This window comes from Chrysochloris asiatica, unplaced genomic scaffold, assembly GCF_000296735.1.
Source record: "Chrysochloris asiatica unplaced genomic scaffold, ChrAsi1.0 scaffold00034, whole genome shotgun sequence".
In the NCBI taxonomy this organism is placed as follows: Eukaryota; Metazoa; Chordata; class Mammalia; order Afrosoricida; family Chrysochloridae; genus Chrysochloris; species Chrysochloris asiatica.
The window spans coordinates 12,242,832-12,266,254 of record NW_006408552.1 but is presented as its reverse complement, the minus strand read 5'-3'; the positions used below and the strand labels follow the sequence as shown (position 1 = coordinate 12,266,254).

The 23,423-nt window shown below is 41.9% G+C and overlaps 1 protein-coding gene across 1 annotated transcript in view; it reads right to left on the bottom strand.

The window, feature by feature from the left end:
- Positions 1-1,016: 1,016 nt before the first annotated feature.
- Positions 1,017-23,423, bottom strand: part of KPNA7 (karyopherin alpha 7 (importin alpha 8)) — a 48,032-nt gene continuing 25,625 nt past the window's right edge. The window contains exons 9-10 of the mRNA XM_006859856.1: positions 17,843-17,989; positions 1,017-1,043 (exon numbers count right to left, since the gene is read on the bottom strand). Of these exons, the coding sequence (XP_006859918.1) occupies positions 1,017-1,043; positions 17,843-17,989 (174 nt within the window). The remainder of the gene's footprint in view (positions 1,044-17,842; positions 17,990-23,423) is intronic.

The window sequence follows — 23,423 nt, the reverse complement described above, 5'->3', positions numbered from 1 at the left end:
GCGGGAGAAAGATGAGGCTTTCTACTCCCGTAAAGATTTACACCCTCGGAAACCCTGTACAGGGTCGCTATGGGTCGGACCCGACTTGATGGCACTTAACAACAACAACAAATAGGAGAAGTAGGGAGGGAAAATTACTCATGGGTAGACATATGTTTAAATGGGTGACAAGGAAGGCAATATACAAGAAGGTTAGCAGAGGAAAGATGAAGGTAGCGGGAGGCAGAGGGAGAAATGAAATAGTTAAAGAGAATAGAGGTCAGCATTGCTAACCATTGGTACATGGAAGGGATTACAATCACTGTAATGAAGCAAAATGTATGATTGGTTGCATGCAAAACAGACAATCTGCTCTGTAAACCTTCATCCAAGCCACAATAAAAGGTTTAAAAAATAATAAAAGTATTCGAGAAGTACAGCCTGTCATTTCTGTGACTTTTCACTGTTCCCTGAGAAAATTACTTGGCAAATAATTTGAGAAAAATGTGATTTTTGGTTGCTTAAGAGTTTTCCTTGCCTAAAAATACGCCCTGTTTAAGAAACAGGTTCAAAGCAATTCTCAGAATAGATGTTTGTTCAAGATAAGCCTTAGAATTACGCATGTCCTCCCTGTGGTAACGCAAAAAATGTCTCCTGATTGCCTCAAGGACACATGAGGTCAATTTTGTAACCATTACCTAAATGCCAACCAATCACTGAATTTTTGTTGTGTTTTTTTCATAAGAACTTCCTGAACTGTCTCCTCCTTGGATGGCTTGGCTCAGAATTCTCCATGATACCACAAAATGGCGGCTCTGTTGGCTGCTTCAGGAAAGCCAATTACTTGGAGATATTGTTCTTAAGCTCCGTCAAGTCAGTTTCCAAAAAGTGGCTGGTGGCTTTGAACCACTAACCTTGTGGTCAGTAGTCCAATGCTTACCATACAGTGCCACAGGGGTATGGTAAAGTGAGCAAGATTTAATGTCTGCAGAGGGGCCACTTAGACTGCCTCCCTGGTGTGAGAAATAACTCTTGGGTTAATCATCTTCAGGACTAAGGAGAATCTAGGGGTGGGAGAGTGGCAGTGAGGGGGTGGGGGGTGGTAGCAGGCTAGCATAACAAAAGGAGCTCAGGGGAGAGGAAGAGACTAGTTTGACCAGTTAGAATTTTTTAAGTATGAATACACCCATCAAGGAAATATTAGAAGTTCACAGGGAGGGGAGAAAACTTTAAATGAATAATGATCCTGATCCCAGTAAGGACTAGTAGATGACTTTGACATTCAGGGGGAGATTGTAAACTCCATAATACCCAATAAAGAGGAACTGGAGAAGGGACTTTTTCTAAGACAGAGGAATAAAACTGTCTGCAAGCTGGCCATGACTTGCGTCTGCCCATGTCTGCTGAGTCTGATGCCCGATTTTGCAAAATCAAATAAACAGGCTTCTTTCTCTCACTGAAATGAGTACAGACTGGATTTCTGGAGCATTTGGTGGTAAACACTCATGATAACCCATTGGCAACCTTATATGGGATAAGGCGGTCCGCCCCAGTTCTCTCTCTGGAGTTCCATTGAGGTAAGGTCCAAGTCAGGGGTTTATATTGATCCGCTAGTGCTTAAGAGGGGCTGAGGCAGTACCCAGCATTTTTCACACTGAGGAGGAAGGAGAAAGAGGATTTAATGGGGATTTTGGGCATGGTGTGAAGGCTTGAGGACTTGCAAGAACTTCTTTATTATTTCTTCTTATTTCAGCTTGTGGTGGTCTCTTCCAGGATTTTCAGGAACTTCTTTATTCTTTTAACAGCCTCTTGGGTAGAAGTTAGCTACTGATTAACCTAAAATAAAGTACAAACTAAGGTTAGAACTGACAACCTGTTTCCGTAGAAGATGGAGGCACTTTAGCCAGTTGTGTCTGCATGTGCATCTTGTGATTCCCAATTTGCTAACTGCCATACCTCTCAATAAAATCTCTTTACTTTTAATTTCAACTGGACTCTGACATCTTGGTTTTTTGACACATCTGAACTAATTCTGTAAAGGCTGTATTCTTTCTATGTGGCTACTGAATTATAGTGTTGGAGGAGAATATTAAAAGTGCCATGGACTACCAAAAGAACATGTTGGAAGAAGTAGAGCCAGAATGCTCCTTGGAAGCCAGAATGGTCAGACTTCGTCTCTTGTACTTCAGATATATTATCAGGAGGGACCAGTGCCTGGATAATATGTTTGGTAAAGTAGAGGGTCAGAGAAAAAGAGGAAGACCCCCAACAAGATGGATTGGCACAGAGGCAGCAGCAATGGGCTCAAGAGTAGCAATGATGGTGAGGTTGGCACAGGACCGGGCAGTGTTTTGTTCCATTGTGCATAACGTCTCCATGAGTTGGTACTAACTCAATGGCACCTAACAACAACTACTGAAGTCTCTGCTGAGGTAACTTGTGGTCAACTAATGATTGGACAGACATCTCCTTAAATTTTGGAACCCAAAAGTCTTCCAGTCTTTGCAGAGGGACACCTTCAACACTTAGTCAGCTGTTGACAACTCAATTTCCTGCTTGCTCAAAGCCTCAAGTTAGCCAGACGTGAGGGTCTAAGGACTTCTCAGGTCCTTCTTCAGCATGAGTACAGCCCTACACATGAGTATGGACTTCCAGATTCTAAGGAATGTATCTGAGCGTTTCAAAGTCCTTGTGAACTCCCACTATTCATCTTCCTTTTGGGCTTTTTTGGATAGTCTACTGTTTGTCCCAGCTGTCATCTACTGACTCAAGCAGTAGCAGCATGAAAACACTTGCCTATAAATGGTTCTGACAGATGTGTCCCCCCGGAGAGAAGCTTTGAGAACCAGGCAGCACTGAGTCAGGTCAAATAAAGATAAATCTTTGATATGGGGTCCTCCAGGGAACCACCAGAAATGTCAATGAATGACTGTTCTCCAGGAATGCAGCTCTGAGGCAACTCCAGTTTTGTTCTACTTCTTCCTGTACTCCAAATGTAGTCTGTTATTTCCAAGGCTACCAATGATTAGGGAAGTCGAGGACAGGATGAGAGCATTCTAAAATTTTAGGACTGACATAAAAAATTACCACAGATTGGGTGAGTTGGAAAAATAGAGATTTATGCTCCTACAGTTTTGGAGTCCAAACTCAAGGTGTCCATGTGGCCATGGTTTTTCTGAGGCTCTAAGGAGATTCTGCGCTGTACGTTTCTGGTGTTACTGGAGGTCCTTGCTGTTTCTCACAGACACGTCCATCCCTTCAATCTCCACCTCCATGTCACATGGCATTCTTGTGTCTGTCTCTTCTCCTCTTTGAGTAAGGGTCCACCTGTTCCTGACCTCATCTTAACTGATGATGTTTCCAATGACGCTATTTCCAAATAAAGTCACATTCTAAAGTTCTGGGAAGGATATGAATTTGATGGCAAACATAGAGCTCCTTGGAGGCTAAGATGGCGAAACTTCATCTCTCCTACTTCGGACATATGGTCAGGAGGGACCAGTCAGTGGAGATGGATATCATGTTTGGTAAGGTGGAGGGTCAGAGAAAAAGAGGAAGGCCCCCAATGAGCTGGACTGGCCAAATGGCAGCATTGATGGATTTAAGCGTGGCAACAGTAGTGAGGTTGGCCCAGGATTGGGCAGTGTTTTGTTTTGCTGTGCATAAAGTCACTATGGGTTGGTTCCGACTCGATGGCACCTAACAACAACAACAAAGAATACTATTCAACGTAGTGTGTAAGGTAAAACGTCACAAAGTTCATTATCCTTATGGACATTAGCTGTTTCTCTTGAATAAATGATGTCTACATTGATGACCTAAAGACCGAAGACAAGAAGAGTTGTGGGATGCTATTAAGTACATCATACAGGAAGAAAGCAAACGGTCATTAAGTAGACAAGGAAAAAAGGAAAGACCAAAATAGATGTCAGAAGAGACTCTGAAGTTTGCTCTTCTGTGTAGAGGTGATAAAGCAAATGGAAGAAATGAAGAGGAAAAAGAGCTGAACAGAAAATGGAAATTTTCAAAAGACAGCTAGAGATGATGAAGTCAAACATAATGAAATGTGCAAAGACTTGGAGTTAGAAAACCAAAAGGGAAGAACACGTTCAGCATTTCTCAAGTTGAAGGAATTGAAGAAAAAAATTCAAGCCTGGCTTTGAAATATTGGAGGATTCTGTGGGCAAAATATTGAATGATGCAGAAAGCATCAAAAGAAGATGGAAGGAATACACAGAGTCACTGCACCAAAAAGGAATGGTCGATGTTCAACCATTTTGAGGTAGCATATGATCAATTGCTGTGGTGACTGAAATCAAGGCCAAAACATTTGAACTGTAGGGATCCTATTCAGTGGTCTGAGGGAGGTGGTTTATACTAACTCATGAGAGCTGATATGTTTTCAGAAAGCTTATGATTCCATTGTTAACAATAATTTGAAAAAAATTGATGTTAGGTGCTGTTGAATCAGTACAGACTCCTAACAACCTTATACACAACAGAACGAAACACTACCTGGTCCTGTGCCAACATCACAATCATTGCTACGCTTGAGCCCATTGTTGCTGCCACTGTGCCAATCTATCTAATTAAAAATTAGAGTACATACATCTACAGTTAAAGAAATTATATTAATAATAACAACAGCTGATAGATGACCTAGCTATTTCACTCCTTGGAAGTAACACTAGGTATTTGGGAAGATGTGGATGTTTTTACATTCCCATCATCCACTGCTGGTGGGAATGCAAAAACAGCTGCTTATAGAGTGGCCATATGATACAGCAATACCAACCCGAGGCATATAGACCCAAAGGCATTGAAGCAGGAACAAAAACTTGTACATCAATGTTCATTGCAGCACTGTTTACAATAGTCAAAAGATGGAAAGATACGAAGTGTCCACTAACAGATGGCTGGATAAACAAAATGTGACCCATACGATGGACTATCACTGCCATAAAGAGACAAAAAGTTCTGATACAAGTTACAGCCTGGATGAATCTTGACCTATTGAGTGACATCAGTCAGTCACAAAAGGACAAAAAAAAAGTCAGTAGGAGACATATTGTAGGAGTCCTGGTGTGGTGCTGGAGGATAGGCACTGGACTGCTAACTGAAAGATCAGTGGTTCAAACCCACCAGCTGCTCCTTGGAAAACATATACAGGGTTGCTTTGAGTCGTAATAGACTCACTGGCACTTAACTTACATAAAATAGGGAAATGCATCCTGTTGTTAAGTGCTGTTGGGTAGTTTTCGACTCACAGCAACCCTGTATAGATTTCTGAGGAGCCGCTGGTGAGCTTGAACTGCTGACCTTGCAGTACAAACCAACCTTCCATTAACTCATAGCACCACACCAGGACTCCAGGTAAATGTAGACACCAAAATTTATTAATGGTTACAAGAGGTAGAAGGAAGGGAAAGAAGTCTTGGCTGAGAAGGGATTGAATTCGATGAACGGTGGTGGGAATTTTTTAACAAGTAGTCGTGATGACTGTAGAAATAATGAATGATACCAGCGTCACCGAATTGGTCCTCGTAAAAAAAGGTGAATTGGCAAATGTTGTGTTGTCCGTGTTTTTACTACAATAAAACAAAATTTCTTAATGATGTATTGTTGATGGCTCATTCAGAGAATTGCATTTCCTTTATGGCACATGACACACTGTGGGTAAATGCAAGGTTAGAGCAGTTCAAGTTCAGCTTTCACACCACAAATGTCCAGTCATTTCTTCCTTCCTTCCTCTGTTGCTTTGCCAGTCAGGCTGACACGTGGGCACCCAGCCAGCCGGTAATTAACACCATCTCTTTCCACTCAAACCATGAACAAAAGGCAAATAGCTCTTTCTTTTAAACCTTGCTAGACAAGTTGATATCAGTATTTCAAACTACAAATGCTCCTTTGTTATGCAATTTAAGTATTCAGTTAAGAAGGGGGCATAAAAGAGGCAGACAGCCAGCGTTCTTGAGCATTTGAACAGCAATGACTAATCTCAACTGGGTTCCAGCTTTAATTTTTTTTCTTCTCCAGGGGTATTTCCAGAAATGTGTATAAGACTCCAGTTGGAAAGGAAACTGCAAACAGTAGTTGTGTTGAAGTGGTAGGATTGTGGGTTGTTTTCTTTTCCCCAAAATTGTGACATATTTTCAATTTTAAAAGTTCACATTTCATATGATCTTTTCAACCTTGACAGAATGATATTTGATCGATTTTTTCTTTAGATTTAAATAATAACAGGGTTACGGTTTAATTTTTCATTTTTACATGCATTAGCTAAGATTCTCTGGGTGTTAGCAACTTTAAACTGGCTACTTAAAAAGAGAATTTATCAGATGAGTCTGGGAGAGCCAGCAGCACCCAAAATAGATATGGAAAAGCAAGTAGGTAGCCTCTGAACATATCCAGGGGGCCCACCCCACAGTCCCTACAACCCTGCCACTGGAGTGAAGAAATCTCTTGCAACTCTTCCTTTTGAACTCAGTCCTTGGGAAGAAGCTGTGGTATCACAGTGAGTTAAGTGGTGGGAGGCTAACACAAAGGTCAGCAGTTCGAACCCACTAGCTCTCTACTCACTTAAAGACAGCCTTGGGAACCACTTCTATTCTATCCTATTGGGTCACCGTGAGTCAGAATTGACTCAAAGGCAGTGGGTTCAGAGCTTGGAAATGAGTTTCTGTCTGGCTAAGCATCAATGTGTCACACTAGGATTTCCTGAGCTGATGAAAGAGGGAATGGAAAGGTGTCTCCAAGATCTCCTCTACTTGTGTGGGAGGATGAACATCTTTCAGGTCCCATCAAAACAGACCTTAGCTTAGTCACCCCAGAAGGAGATAGAGACACAGATCAGAAGGCCCAGTGTCCACTCAATCAGAGATTTGCTGTCACCACTGAGAAGTTTGTGTTTTGAATGGGCATCTGTATCTCTTTATTTTTTTCTCCCCACTTCTTGATGACCCAAAGAACACTTGTGATGGTTATGGGTTTTTGTCAACTTGGCTGGGCCTTGAGTCTCTGGTTTGGCAGTTACATAATGAAGTAAGCATCCCCAAGATGAGATTTGATATAATACAATCACTTTCATAACAAGATCTACTATGAGCAGCCACTGTGAATAAGAAAGACCATAGAAAAATAGATGTGCTTGAGTTACAGTGTTGGGGAATCATTTTATAAAGCGTCAGGGACTGCTAAAAGAACAAACAAATCTGTATTGGAAGAATACAACCAGAACGTCCTTTGAAGAGAAGATGGTGAGACTTTGAAATCTCTCTCTTGGGACATATTATCAGGAGGGACCAGTCCCTGAAGAAGGATATCATGCTTGGTCAAGCAGAGAAGTCAGTGAAAAAGTGGAAGACCCCCAACTATATGGATTGGCACAGTGACAGTAGCAATGGGCTCAAGCTTAACGATTGTGAAGATGGCACAGGACTAGGCAGTGTTTCATACTGATGTGCATAAAGTCACTATGAGTTAGAACCAATTTGATGGCACCTAACCAAAGGAGCCCTTGATAACGTAGTGAATTGTGAGTTGGGCTGTTAACTGTAACATCAGCAGTTTGAATCTACCAGTTGTTCTGTGGTAGAAAGATGAGGCTTTGTTTGTAATCGTGGTGTGGCAATGCAGAATAAAGTACTGGACTGCAAGGATGGTTTGAACTGCAAGGTCAGTGGTTTAAACTCACCAGCTTCTCAAGGTCACTATGAGTCAGAACCGACAAGATAGCACTTCCGATCAATATAAGCAACCAATCAATTAATTGCTTGAGATGTTGGCTTGCATTCAATACATATAGACATTGTGGCAAAGCTCTTTGGCTTTTTGCTCTCTAGATCTGCATCTGGCGCCATCATCTGATCTTGGTTCTTTGGACTTGTGCCTGTCATATTGCCTGCCGATCTTGGATTCATCAGTCCCTACAGCTACATGAGTCAGACTAAGCCTCCAGCCTAACGTCTGACCCACTGACATGGGCCTTGCCAATCGTTACAACTTTGTGAGCCGTTTCCTTGAGATACATTTCTCTCTACATATATATTCATAAACTTCATTGGGTTTGCCTCTCTAGAGAACCAAGGGTGAGTTAACACATTTTGGACATGATTTTTGTTTTCAACTATCAACATTTTGTTTCCAAAACTTTTCCATTACCCCATACAGAAATTGTACCGTAAGCAATAACTTCCCATTTTCCCTGCCTCCAACTCCTGGTAATCTCTTGTCTACTTTCTGCATCTATAAATTTGACTATTCTAGATATTTCTTCTCAAACAATTGTGAGGATGGATTGGGCAGTGTTTCCTTCTGTTGATATACATGGTTTCTAGGAGTCAGAACCCACTTACCAACCTCTAACAACAGATGTTTCCTATAAGGGAAACACATACAGTATTTGTCATTTTGTACGTGAGTAGTATAAACAGTTAACAGTTGCTAACTGAAAGGCTCCAGGTTCAAGTCCACCTTAGAAGAAAGGTTGGTAATCTAATTCTGAAAAATTCGTTATTGAAAAACCCTATGGAGCGCATCACTGGGGATACTAGGAGTTGGAGACAACCTAACAGCAAATGGTAGAGAGAGAAAATGTTTGTATTTCTCTGGGTAGAACCCCATTTCTCAAATAGCATCCCTGTCATTCTCTCCCCCCCAACTTATTTTGCTGTATTTTCCTGCACAGCACTCGACTTAGTTTATATTAGTTTATTGTCTCTTTCCTCCATAAGAAAGTAAATCCCTTGAAGGCAGGAACCAACATCTCTTTTAAGATTTGCTTGTCACATTTTTGCCTGAAATCACCGAGGTGCAAATACCCATGCATGGATCCTTCCTTCCACAGAGTCTTGATTGAAGTGGAAGACTACTACTTTTTTTTTACCATTTCCCCAGCTGACCCTCAAGAGAATGGTCAGAGTTGGCCCTCTGAGTGATCTGCAAGAAATGGAATGGAAATGTCCCCTACAGAGCAGAATCCACCCATTCGCTTCCCCATACACACACGTACACACTCTCTCATTCAGACCAAACGAGCAAAGCTCCACCATTACTCAATGTCTGACTTCAACACTCATTTGCCTCCTCCTTTTTATAATGGGTCTACTACCATCTACTTTATAGCACACCCAGAACGGGAGGTCAGTTTGCTTCCTATCCCAGACTCCCCATTAATGAACTGGAAACTCAACTGTACTGAATTATCCACCCCTAGCCTGGACATGTGGAGGTTCTCTGGGACGCTGGACTTGGTGACAGTGACAGCTAAGGGTACTTTACAGGCATATTTCATCATATTGTTCTTTGATTTACTGTGGTTTTCTTAACACATTGAAGATTTGTGGCAATTCTGCATTGATCAAGTATTGGTATCATTTTTCCAATAGCATATGCTCACTTTGTGCCTGAGTCATGGTTTGGTCATTTTCACAATATTTCTAACTTCTACATAATGCTGTTGTTGCACACTTAACAGACTACAGGATAGTATAAATGTAACTTCTATATATACTTCTTGTTGCTGTTCAGTGCTGTTGAGTCATTTCCAACTCGTAACAACCCTGCATAGAGTTTCCGAGGAGCAGCTGGTGAGTTTGAACTGCTGACCTCGGGTTCCAGTACTTACTCTTCAGTGTCACACCAGGTCTCTATACTAGGAAAACAAAAACTCTGTGTGACTTGATTATATTTGCTTGGCTGTGGTGGTCTGGAACCAAGCCCACAGTATCTCCAAGGTCTGCCTGTATTTACTGAATCTGAATAATGCAGCCTTAAAGAAATATCTCAAAAAAAGGCAAAGATGGAAAATGGGAGCGAAAGAGACAAGAAAAAAAAGGCAAAGATGGAAAATGGGAGCGAAAGAGACAGTTTCAGAAATGTTAATAACTGAAGTTCTAGGAATGAAAAAAAATTGGGGTAGACAGAGGCAAGAATATGTATGTGCACATATATGTGTGTGTCGTTAGGTGCTATTGAGTTGGTTCTGACTCATGGCGACTCTGTATAGGGTTCCCAGGAGCAGCTGGTGTATTTGAACTGCTAACCTTGCAGTTCAAACTGACCTTGAGGTCAAGTGCTTACCCTCCGGTGCCACACCAGGACTCCATATCTACAGATAATGTTTTTGATGTTGTTAAGTGCTGTCGAGTTGGTTCTGATCTATAGTGACCCTGTATAGGGTTTCTAAGGAGCAACTGGTGAGCTTGAACTGCCAACCTTGTGGTTCAAATAACTTTGCATTTCAGTGTATATACAAATTCTTTTCAGTGCTGAAAGATATGATTCTAGATTGCAAAGTCTATCTGGAACTCAGGATTTAGATGTATAAAAAATAAATTTTTATCAAGGTACCTCAGAATGTTTTAGAACCTTGGAAGCAAGATCTACAAACTTTAGACAGTAGTGTGGGGAGATAGGGAGTTATATGCAAATAGTTAATAATCAGGGTCGAGTCTTTAAGCCAAACACTGTACAATCTCAGACAATAGAAGGTATTAATTTCACAATATTCTGAAGTTAATACGTTCTAGTCTAGAATTCTATACTCAACTGGATTATCAACCAGAATCAAAACAGATTATTTTCAGATGTGTAGTGTCTGAAACTTAACCTTCCATGCACCCTTCTCTCTTAGAAGTTGCTGGAGGATATATACTATTAAAAGGAGAAAGCACAAGGAAGGTATAGGATCTAGAAGACAAGGAAGCCAACCCAAGTGAAAAGAATCATCGGGACAATGGTAAAAGAAAAACCTAGGATGACCACATGTGCCACAAGTAAGGGGCAACTAGCCCAGGCCAGAGCAGGAGGATGGAGGTTTCAGGGTAGGTATGCCAAGTATATAGATACAAGTGCATTCACACAAGACAAATACACTGATACAAGTCCATTGATATTTTTAAAGTACCATGAACTGTTAGAAGATACTAATCCATTTGGACACATTCAGGAGGAGATTAACTTGTATAGCAGAGTGTTTAGGGAGGCAAGTTCAAGGAAAATTATGCTAACAGTAAAATATCTATGAATGCTAAGGAAATCATCCATCACTCATCTGTCAGTTTGCTGTACTGTGGTGGCTTGTATGTTGCTGTGATGCTAGAAAGTGTATCACTGACATTTTAAAACCCAACACAGTCACCCATGGTTGACAGGTGAACTTCCAAACTGAGACAGACTAGGAAAAGAGGCACATTATATCTGAATATTTAGCCATTGAAAACCTTATGAATAACAGTAAGACATTGTTAGATATAGTACCAGAAGATTAAACAGATTGATGAGCACCAGAATATTTTCAGATACAGTGCCAGAAGATGAGCCCCTCAGTTTGGAAGATAATCCAAATGCTACTGGGGAAGAGCTGCCTCCTCAAAGTAGTGTTGACCGTGATGATGCAAATGGAGTAAAGCTTCGGTGACCTTCATTTGCTTATGGGGTACAACTCAAAATAAGGAGAAATAGTTGTAAACATCCATTAATAATCAGAACATGGAATGCATGAAGTATGAATCTAGAAAAACTGAAGTTGTCACAAATGAAATGCAATGCATCAGCAATGAGATCCTAGGCATTAGTGAACTGAAATGGACTGATGATAGCCATTTTGATTCTGACATTCACATGGTTTTAACTATGCAAGGAATGACAAATTGAAGAGGAATCATGTTGTATTCATCATCAAAAAGAACTTATCAAGATCAGTCATGAAGTACAACACTGTCTGTGATAAGATAATATCCATATGCCTACAAGGAAGAACAGTTAATACCATAGTTATTCAAATTTGCACACCAACCACTAAAGCCAACGATGATGCAAATTGAAGAAGTCTACCAACTTCTTCAGTCTAAAATTGATCAAACATGTAATCAAGACATATTCATAATTACTGGTGATTGGAATGCAAAGGTTGGAAACAAAGAGGAAGAATTAGTAGTTGGAAATATGGCCTTGTTGATAGAAATGATGCTGGAGATCGCATGATAGAATTTTTCAAGACCAATGACTTCATTGAGAATACCTTTTTTAAACAACATAAAAAACAGCTGTACATATGGACTTCGCCAGATGGAATACAAAGAAATCAAATTGACTACATCTGTGGGAAGAGACAATAGAAAAGCTCCATATCATCAGTCAAAACAAGCCAAGGGGCAGACTGTGGAACATATCATCAATTGCTCATATGCAAATTTAGGCTGAAACTGAAGAAAATGAAAACAAACCCACAAGAACCAAACTATGAATTTGAATATATCCCACCTGAATTTAGAGATCTGAAGAACAGATTTTGATGCATTAGATACTAAAGACGGAAGGCCAGAAGAGTTGTGGAATGACATCAAGATCACAAAGAAAGAAAGCAAAAGGTCATTAAGAAGACAAGAAAAAAGGAAAAGACCAAAATGGTATCAGAAGAGACTCTGAAACTTGCTCTCCAGTAAAGAGATGCTAAAGCAAATAGAAGAAGGGAGGAAGCACAGAAAATTTCAAAGGTCAGCTCTAAAAGACCAAGTCAAATATTGTAAAAACCCAAAGGGAAGAACAGGCTCAACATTCTCAAGCTGAGAGAAATGAAGACAAAATTCAGACCTCAACGTGTGATATTGAAGGATTCTCTGGGCAAAATATTGAATGATGCAGAAAGCATCAAAAGAAGGTGGAAGGAATACAGAATCACTGTACCAAAAAGAAATCATCAATGTTCAACCTTTCTCAAGAGTTAACATATGACCAAAAGCCAATGATCCTGAAGGAAGAATTCCAAGGTGCATTGAAGTCATTAGCAAAGAACAAGGCACTGGGAATTGATGGAATAAAAATTCAAACCTTTCAACAAACTTATGTGGCACTGGAGGCACTCACTCATCTATGCCAAGAAATTTGGAAGACAACTACCTGGACAACTGACTGAAGAGATCCATGTGTGTTCCCATTCCAAAGAGAGGTTACCTAACAGAAAGCGATAATCATCAGACAGTATCATTGATATCCCATACGAGTAAAGTTTTACTAAAGGTAATCCCAAAACAGCTGCAACCATACATTGACAGAGAACCTCCAGAGGTTCAAGCCAGATTTAAAAGAGGATGTGGAACGAGGAATGTTATTGCCGATGTCAGATGGATCTTGGCTGAAAGAAGAGAATACCAGAAGGATGTTTTATTGACTATGCAACAAAGGCTTTTAACTGTGTGGATCACGGACAACATTGAGAAGTATGAGTATTCCAGAACACATAATTGTGTTCGTGAGAAACCTGCACACAGACCAAGAGGCAATTGTTCGACTACAACAAGGGGATGCTGAATGGTTTAAAATCAGGAGAGCTGTGCATCAGGGTTGTATCCTTTCACCATATTTATTCCATCTGTATGCTGAGCAAATAATCTAAGAAACTGTTTTATATCAAGAACATGGCATCAGGATTGGAGGGAGATTCACTTAACAACCCGTGATATGCATAAGACACAACTTTGTTTGCTAAAAGTGAAGAGGACTTAAAATTATTGATGAAGATCAAAGACCACAGCCTTCTATATGCGTTGTATCTCAACACAAAGGAAAAAATCCTGACAACTGGACCAATTAAAAGATCATGATAAATGGAGAAAAAACTGAAGTTGTCAAAGACTTCATTTTGCTTGGGTTCACAATCAATATTCACAGAAGAAGTCTAGAAATCAAATGACATAACAGATCAGGCAAATCTGCTGCACAGTGTCTCTTTAAAGTGCTGAAGAAAAAAGATGTCAGTTTGAGGACCTGACCAAGCCATGGTATTTTCAACTGCCTTATATGTGTCTGAAAGTTGGACAGTGAACCAGAAAGACCACAGAAGAATTGATGCATTTGAGTTACGGTGTTGAGGAATATTAAAATATCACGGACTACCAGAACAACAAACAAATCTGCGTTAGAAAAGTCATACTTCAGACATGGTATCAGGAGGCGCCAGTCCCTGGAGAAGGACATCAAGCTTGGTAAAATGGAGGGTCAGCAAAAAAGAGGAAGACCCCCAAGGAGATGGATTGACACAGTGGCAGCAGCAATGGGCTGAGTGTTAACAATTGTGAGGATAGCACAGGACAGGACAGTGTTTTGTTCTATTGTGTATTGGGTCGCTGTGAGTTGGAACCAACTTGATGGCACCTAACAAAAAGAAACCATAGTTCAGCAAAGAACTTAATATAATCATTATAAAATCTAGCATCAAGCCAACAAAAATTATGTCTGATGGGAAAAGAGAAGGGAGGTATATAAAAATGTGTGTATCTTCTGTGGGTTTAATGTTTTAAAATGCATTGAATGTATGTGGTTTAAAATGATAAAAGCAAAGACTAGAAGAAAATACTACCTCTGACAATGTGGAGCAGAGGGTGGGAAAAGCAGGGTATCTGTTTGATAGATCAGGATTTACATTCTGGACATAAATTGTATCCAAGTTAAATTATGAAAACAAAGTTGCATAATAAAGTCATGGTCTAGATGTTTATCAACACATAAATGGATAAACAAAATGTGGTGTATATATACAATGGAATATTATTCAGCCATAAACAGCAATGAATTCCTGACACAGACTTCAACACAGATAAACCTTGAAAACATGCTGAGTGAAATAAGTCAGTTGCGAAAGAACCAGTACTGTATGATTCCACTTACATGAAATCGACCAGAAATCATTCGTGGTTGCCAGGGATGTAAATGAAGACTCCTGGTGTGATGCTACAGGATAAGCTCTGGAGTGCCAACCACAAAGTCAGCAGTTCAATCCCACCAGCCGCCACATGGAAACCCTATACAGGGTCACTATGAATTGGAACTGACTCGACGGCACTTAACAGTTATCATTATTTTTAAGTACTGTCGAGTTGGTTCTGACTCATAGCAATCCTGTATAGGGTTTTCAAACTGCGGCTAGTGGATTTGAACCACTAACCTTGTGGTTGGCACTTTAGTGCTTATTCTGCAGTACCATACCAATACTCCTAGGGATGTAATGTTAGGTGCCGTTGAGTCGGTTCCGACCCATAGCGACTCTATATAGGTCTTCCAAGGAGTGGCTGGTGAGCTTGAATCGCTGACCTCACAGTTCAAATTGACTTTGCAGCCCAGCTTATTAACCTACAGAGCCACACCAGGACTCCAGGGATGTAACAGACTAAAGTTTATTAGTGATTACCAGGGATGGGGTAGTCCTGGTGTGGTGCTTGGTGGGCCATCATCTTAGAACGTGTCATCAGAATCATTGCCAGAGGAAAGAAAGTTAAACCTTATCGTGGTCCCCACAACATCATGAACCAATGTTGTACCTCCAAGTCATGGTACTCTATTTGAAAGACATCATTTGAGATCCTTAAAGGTAAACCAGATGCTCTTAGAGGATTTATTGTACATGACTGGGAAACACAAGTATTTTAACTGAATGTTTGCAACCAAAGTGTCAGTTTCAGAAACTTTATTAAGTTAAAAAAATTTTCACACTTGTGATAGACAGAGACAGTTGTGACACTTTCGAGTAGAGGTTTAGGGTTTGGCGGCTGGCTTAGAAGTCGTGCGGCTTTAATGTTTTTTGGTTACGTGCTTAAAGAAATAGCCTTCCTGGTCTAGGGCTGGAAGGATTGATCCATCCTCATCCTTCAGAAGAAAAGAGATACTGTTATACCCCCAGGTTTCTCAGGGCTGTGAATGACCCAGTTTGATGCCTTCACTTCTGTTGTGGATTAGAATTGGCTCTAAATTGGCCTCAAACTTCTCTCCAAAGAGGGATTGGAGGAGGTGAGAACTAAAACCCTTTGCTTGTTTTGAGGCAGAAAACATGAGCCTTACACTGAGTGATGGTGGAATTATGACTTGGAGACCAGTAATCTCAGATGCTCATTGTTATTCTGGATCTTCTATGCTTTGACAGCATCCTCTTGGGCCAAAAATCAAGATTAAAAATGCAGTGGCAGTTGATGTCAATTCAGAGTGACCCCATGTGTGTTACAGTAGAACCCAAGTCCGTAGGGTCTGAAAGTGACTGATTTTTCAGAACTAGATCACCAGGCCTTTCTTCCTGGTCTTAGTCTGGAAGCTCCGCTGAAACCTGTTCAGCATCGTAGCAACGCACACGCTTCTGCTGACAGATAGGTGGGGGCTGTGCTTGAGATGCACTGGTCAGGAATTGAACCCGCAAGGATTAGAGAATTCTGCTACTAAATCAGTCACTGTCCCCCAGGAAACTAAGATTATCCACTGCCATCGAGTTGATTCCAACTCATAGCAACCCTGTATGTAGGACAGAGTAGAACTGCCCCATGGGGTTTCCAAGGCTGCAAATTTTTTTTAGAAGCCTACTGCCACATCTTTTTCTCTTGGAAAGGTTGGTGGGTTTGAACTGCTAAGTTTTCAGTTATCAGCCAACTCTTAAACCACTGTAACAATAAATCTCCTTAATAACCCACGATTATTGTTGTTAAGTGCCGCCAAGTCGGTTCCAACTCACAGCAACCCTGTATAGGGTCTCCAAGGAGTGGCTGGTGAGTTTTCAACAGCCAACCTTGTGGTTTAAACCTATAGGGCCACACTAAGCCTCTTAACCCAAGATTGTTGTTGCTGTTAAATGCCGTTGAGTCGGTTCTGACTCATAGCAATCCTGTACAGAGTTTCTGAGGAGCGACTAGTGAGCTTGAACCACCGACCCTGTGGTTCAAATCGACCTTGTGGTCCAGCACATTAACCCACAGCACCACACCAGGACTTCAACCCAAGATTGTTGTTGTGAAGTGCTTTCAAGTTGATTTTGACTCATAGTGACCCTGTATAGGGTTTCTGAGGAGCCGCTGGTGAGCTTGAACCTCTGACCTTGCAGTTCAAACGGCTTTGCAGTCTGGCGCATTAATCCACAGCGCCACACCAGGACTCCAATTAGTAGCAACCACCAACCTGTTTCTGGCTCTGGATTTTGCTAACGATTTAGGGTTTACCCCGAGCATCAGCAAACCCCGACTCTTGTGTGTCCACTACCAGGCTGCTTACAAACTCAGAGCTTGTGTTCCTCAAGTGAACAAGGTTTAAAGCCATCAGACCATTATTCCCTTGCCCTGTTCCTATAGAAAACAGAAATGCAGTTGGTGGAACCTACCCTAAACCACTGCATGCTAGAAAGAGCCCAAACCATCCAGGGTTAGCCAGGATTAGCATTCATTCAAGCAGGGAATTTTTCTATGAGTTTTTGAAGTCCCTTCCTGTACTCTGGGTGAAGCATTGGAGCAGGAGATTAACACAGGGATTTCAATAAGGTCTTTCCATAACTCAGACTTTTCAGAGAGATAAGTAAATTACTGCCATAGCACGATCAGCAGCAAGTGACTCCTGTAAAGATTCACCCCCTTGTCTGTTTGCCTTTTCTTTTTTAGGGGGACAGGGAAGGGGAGTAAAGGCAGCTGTGGCATCGGATCTTCTCCTTGGCTCCTTTTTTCACTCCTGCCATTCCAAATCAGGTGGGCAAAATGAAGTTCTAAACTACAGGCAGCAAGACAAGCTCCTTGGGGACTAGGAAGCTTCCAGAAACAGCTACTCAAAGGAAACCCCATACAATATGACTGCTGTTGAGTAGACCCCTCAACCTACAGTAAGCGACCCAAGGCAAAATGGGGTGGGAATCAACCTCAAGTCTCCTGTGCAGAAGATGAGAATTCTCCCTCTGAACCACCCAACGCCTCATCTACAACAGAGTAGAGAGAAATGGAGGCCTAAGTTTGGAGGGTGGGTCTACCTGCCCTCCCAGCTGCTAGGTAGGTACCGGACAGGTCATCACCTGCTGATCAGACTACCAAAAGGTGTGAGCACCCTTTTCTATAATCAAGTCACTTACCTCCAAAAGGTGGTGCTCAACGATGTTCAAAGCTACCTGGCTAACATGATGGTTCTCATGAAGTTGCAGCGCCTCGATTTTATCAATCGCACCGAGATCTTCCAGCAGAATACAGACCTTCTCCTTCTCACAAAGGTTCTCTGCTACCTGTGAGCCAAAGAAGAGGAATGAGGCTCTGGGTAAGAGCTCTGATGAGAGGCTCTGTCTGCTCTCAACGCAGCTACCAGCTGCCACTGAGTCTGCCCCGTGCATGTCAGGGTAGAACTGTGCTTCATAGGACTTTTTATAAAGTAGGAAGCCAGACCTTTCTTCTACAGTGTCGCTGGGTGAACTCAAACCTCCAGCCTTCGAGTGAGCAACCAAGCACCCCTCCTTCACCCCTACCCCATGGCCCTAATGGGAGTTATCCCTTCATCAGTGGAATGCAACCAAAGACTTCATTCATACTAGGAAATAGATGCTGTAGTATTCCTGAATGAAAAACCCCAGTTTTCACTTTGCCCAGGGTGATTTTAAATTACACAATTTCCTACCCCTCTTGGATATTTATGTTATAGACATGTAGGTTTACTTTCATTATACCAAACACAGGATTTCTCAACTATCACCTATGTGAGATGGTTTCCTTTGCTGAATAAGTGGCCCTCCATAAACATGTCATTATCACAATCTCTGAGTGGCACAAAGCAATCAAGCATTTGACTACAAGCTGAAAAGTTTGGTGGTGATTCAAAGCCACCCTGAGGTGCCTTAGAAGGCAGGCCTGATGATCTGCTTTTGCAAGGTCACAGCCTTGAAAACCTTATGGAGTTCTCTACACACATGAGGTTGCCACCAGTCAGACACGTCAATGACCTCTCCTACTGACTGGAAGTTCTCACTACAGTTGGGAAGAAGTTGAATGAGTGTTTTGCACATGCAGGTGCTCTGGCCAGCCCTGCACGTCCCAGAGTCCTTATCAGACAAGGAATCCTTTGTTAACAGAGGCCACGGCACAGCACAGAATGAAGTCTCTGGAAGCAGGTAATGGGATGGACTCATTGGATTACTCATTCAGAGCTGTTTATTCACTCAGACATTTGTACATATACAGACAGTCCCCTGTGTCTAAGAATTTGTAGGTAGGTCAGAACAGTGCACAGAGTTCTTTTTTAGTCTGACTTTAGTCCACAAAAAAGTTCAAAGTCTTTTCAGTGATTTAAAAGCCACACATTCTACAAGTGAAGGTGATGTTATATTGTTAAGTTTCATCGAGTGGGTTCTAACTCATAGTGACCCTGTGTAGTAAAGGTGAGAGTCCTGTTGTGGCACTGTAGTAATCATTTGACTGTTAATCACAAGGTCAGTAGCTCAAACTCACCAGCCACTCCTTGGGAATCCTATACAGTGTTGCTATGAATCAGAAGTGACTAGACCGCATTTAACAACAGCATAGTAAAGGTGACTTGTTAAGTGCTGTCAAGTTGGTGCTAACTCATAGTGACCCCGTGTATATATATGGCTTCCAAGGAGCAGTTGATGGGTTTGAGCTGCCAACTTTGTGGTTTGCAGTCCAGTGCTTATCCTACAGCGCCACACCAGGAAAATCCATTAAAGGTGATTGTTGTTAAGTGCTGTCGAGTTGGTTCCGACTTGTAGTGAGTGACTTGTAGTGAGTGCTTCCCAGGAACAGAAGTTTGAACCTCCAGTCTTGCAGCTCAAATAGACTTTGCAGTCCAGCGAAGGGTTGCTTCAATCATTTCAAAGTGAGGGAAAGTTAATATAACATTAAGGGAGACTGAAGAAGAATGCACACATTTGAATGACGGTGTTGGTGAAGAACGTTGAATCCACCATGGACTGCCATAAGAACAAAGAAATCGATCTCAGAAGAATGACAGCCAGGATGCCCTTAGAAGCAAGGATGGCAAGACTTCATTTCACATACTGTGGACATGTTATCAGGAGGGACCAGTCCCTGGAAAAGGACATCATGCTTGGTACAGCAGAAGGGAAGCAAAAAAGAGAAGACCCTCAGTGAGACGGATTGAGGTGGTGGCTGCAACACTGGGCTCGAACACAGCAGTTGTGAGGATGGCGCAGGACTGGGCAGTATTTCCTTCTGTTGTACCTGCGGTCTCCAAGTTGGAACGGACTCGATAGCATCTACCAACAACAGAGGGTAAAAGCAGGAGTTGCCCATTAAGTTGGACATTTGTAACCTGGGGTCTGCCTGTACTTTGGGTGAAGCACACAAAACTAGATCCACAGAGTGGTTTAGATAAGATCTTTTCGTTACTCTGACTACTGGGGTCAGATCAGTATATACTTGGAGTCCTGGTGTGGCACTGTGGGCTAATGCACTGGACTGTCAAGTCAGTTTGAACCTCAAGGTTGGCGATTCAAGCTCACCAGCTGCTCCTTGGAAACCCTATGCAGGGTAGCAATGAACAAGCTATGTATTGGGGAGACACAAAGAGCTGCATGCAGGAGGTGGTCCCCATAGCAGGAGGGCTTCAGAGGCTGGTGGTGCATGAACCACCAGAAAGGGAGGAAAACATGAAAACTCAGGAAGAAAAGGGATGGTGTGTCTTCAGACTGGGAGTCTGTGGGTCAGAGAGCTCGTAAGGACAGATCCAACAGGGGGTTCCTGTAACAAGACTTCATCTTCTCCAGGCTTAGCAAGTATTTAGGGCGCAGTCTCGTGGGATGTGGAAAACAGGCTGGCTCTTCTACTGGAAATGAATCCACGAAACTCACTACCATCAGGTCAATTCCAATTCATAGCAAATGTACAGCACAGAGTGGATCTATCCCATAAGGTTTCCAAGATGGCCGCCTTTACACAAGCAGACTGCAACATCTGCTGCCCACTGAGCCATTGGTGGGTTCAAACACAACCTTTCAGTTAGCAGCAGAATACTTTAACCACTATGTTACCAGAGCTCCTTTTATATTGTAAAGTAGCTAAAAATCTGCTTCTTTGGGCTATTTATCAAACAGCTGGATGTGTACAAATCTGACTTTGGCACAGGTGGGCTGTTTTGGGCTAACAGGCTTGGTAGTTTGCCATTAAGTCTATAACTCGGACCTAATACATAGAAGCTAAATTTGACTCATTCATGTAATATCCTCCCATTCCATTTGTAGATCTGAAATGAGCCATTGACTGGGGGTAAAGAGATTGAGGCAGGAGCCACAATTCTCAGCCTCAAAGAAAATGGAGATTGTGGGCAATGAGAAAGGAAGACAGTAGAATCTCTGCATAGGATCTTGCACCTTGACAGAAAAGAGAATGACCCAGAAGTTGTTTCAAAGAACCTCACCAGCTCTCTGCTGCCCACCCTCAAGCAATCTCCTATCCCACCCAGATCTTTCCAACCTGACGTTCCATGTGCCTTTCTCAGATATGGGAGTCCTCCCTAGTCAATCAAATGAGATTTACCTGGGCTTTCCCAAGATCAAATTCCAAGGGTTTAATCCAACGATTTCCATTGGGCAAATCTGTGGCAAAACATTTCTTTAAAATTTTAAGAAGCAAAGTATCACTAACTAAGGTTTATATGACCCAAGTTATGTGTTTTCAATTGTTTCATAAGCATTTAAAAGCTGGACAGTGCAAAAGGAAAGACTGAAGAATTACCACATCTGAATTGTAATATCTACCAAGAATATTGAATGCATACCATGGACTGCCAGAGAACTAACACATCGGTCTTATAAGTACAACCAGGATGCTTTTAAGAAGTGAGGATGAGAAGACTTATCATCCTTACTTTGGACGCATCAAGAGGGACCTATCACTAGAGAAGGACACCATGCTTGGTAAAGTAGATGGTCAGCAAAAAAAAAAAAGAAGAAGAAGACCCTCAATGAGGCGGATTGACACAGTGGCTGCGACAATGGACACGTGTTATCAATGATGGTGAGACTGGCACAGGACCAAGCAAAGCTTTGTTCTGTTAGCCATCCTAATGGCACTAATCGGAACCAACTGGACAGCACCAACAACAACTCAAAGAAACAGATGAAGCAAATGTAGTTATATTTCTAATACCAACAAGCATGCTTTAACAAACTTGTCTTATCCAACTTTGTCTATCAGCTGCATAATCTCTCTTCTCTGTGTGGTTGGCTCAGATGCTCAGCGTCTAATTGAGCTGTTTCAAGTCTGTTTTGGGCTCACATCAATTCTTTCCAAGCCATTTAGTTTAGAGAATGCTCAAAGTGGGCTTTTAGAAGTAGCTCCATGGTGTTACTTTGAAGCTCTTCAAATACATCAATCACATATAAAAGGACCTAAACCAAAAGAACTCAGCCAGCCTCCAAGATGGCGCTCAATGCTTCTTGCCTGCTGATGTTCCATCCCTTTGTAGTCCCCAACCACAGCGAACAGGTTGAGGTTGACCTATGTAACGAATGGGATATTGTTGAATGATAATGTGACCTCCAAGATGAGGTCAGAAGACATGATAGTTTCATCTTGTTCTCTTGTCTTACTTGGGGGAAGCCAGTTGCCATGAGGTGAGGACACGCAAGCAGCTTGATGGAGAAGTTCACATGGCAACAGTGAAGGGTGGTCAGGCACTTACCTGAGTGAGCCACTTTGGAGTTGATCCTCCAGCCTCAAACTTTCAGATGATGGTAGTCTTAGTGACATCTTAACCACAACCTCAGGAGGAAACCTGAGTCAGAACCATCCAGCTAAGCTGCCCCAATTCTTAACTCCAGAGCTGTGTGTTGTTGTTGTTGTTACTAAGTGACACTGAGTTGGTTCCAACTCATAGCAACCCTGTATAGGGTTACCAAGGATCCACTGGTGGGTTTGAACTACTGACTTTGTGGATAGCAGTCCAGTACTTATCCTACAGTGCTATACCAGGACTTGTATTAATGGCTCTAAGCTACTAAGGGGTAATTAGTTACACAGCATTATACAAGTACAACATAGTATTTAAATATTAATTTACCTGCTGTATTTCAGAAATAAGACTGTTATTATTAAACTGTGTCCCTCTAAAATGTGTGAGGAGTCCTGGGATGGTGCTGTAGTATAAGTATGGACTGCTAACTAAAAGGTCAGCAGTTCAAACCCACCAGCCACTGCTCAGAAGCCACTCCTAAGGCCGTTAGGAGTCGGAACAAGCTCAATGGCACTTAACAAACAAAATGTGTTGGAATACTAAACCCGGTACCTGTGGATGTGGTCCTGTTTGGGAACAGGGTTTTCTTTGTTGTGTTAGTTTGATCATACTCTAGTAAGGGCAGGTTCTAAAGCTAATCAGTTACAAAAGGTTAGACACACAGACACATGCACATATGGGGGAAGACTGATGCCACATGAGGAACATGACAGATCCAAGGAGCATGATAGGGTACCAACAAGCAAGAAATTGACGCTACCAAGATCCTGAATGTAAACCTGTTGGGAATACGGTTTTCTTAACGTTAATGAGGCCGTATCAGAGTAGGGTACGTCCTGAACTGAATCACTTCTGAGATCTCAGAAGCAGCTCAGATGTTTAGATAAGCACAATCAGAGTAAGACAAATGCCACATGAAGATTGCTGAAGAATGAAGGACTGTCCTCCCCACACCCACC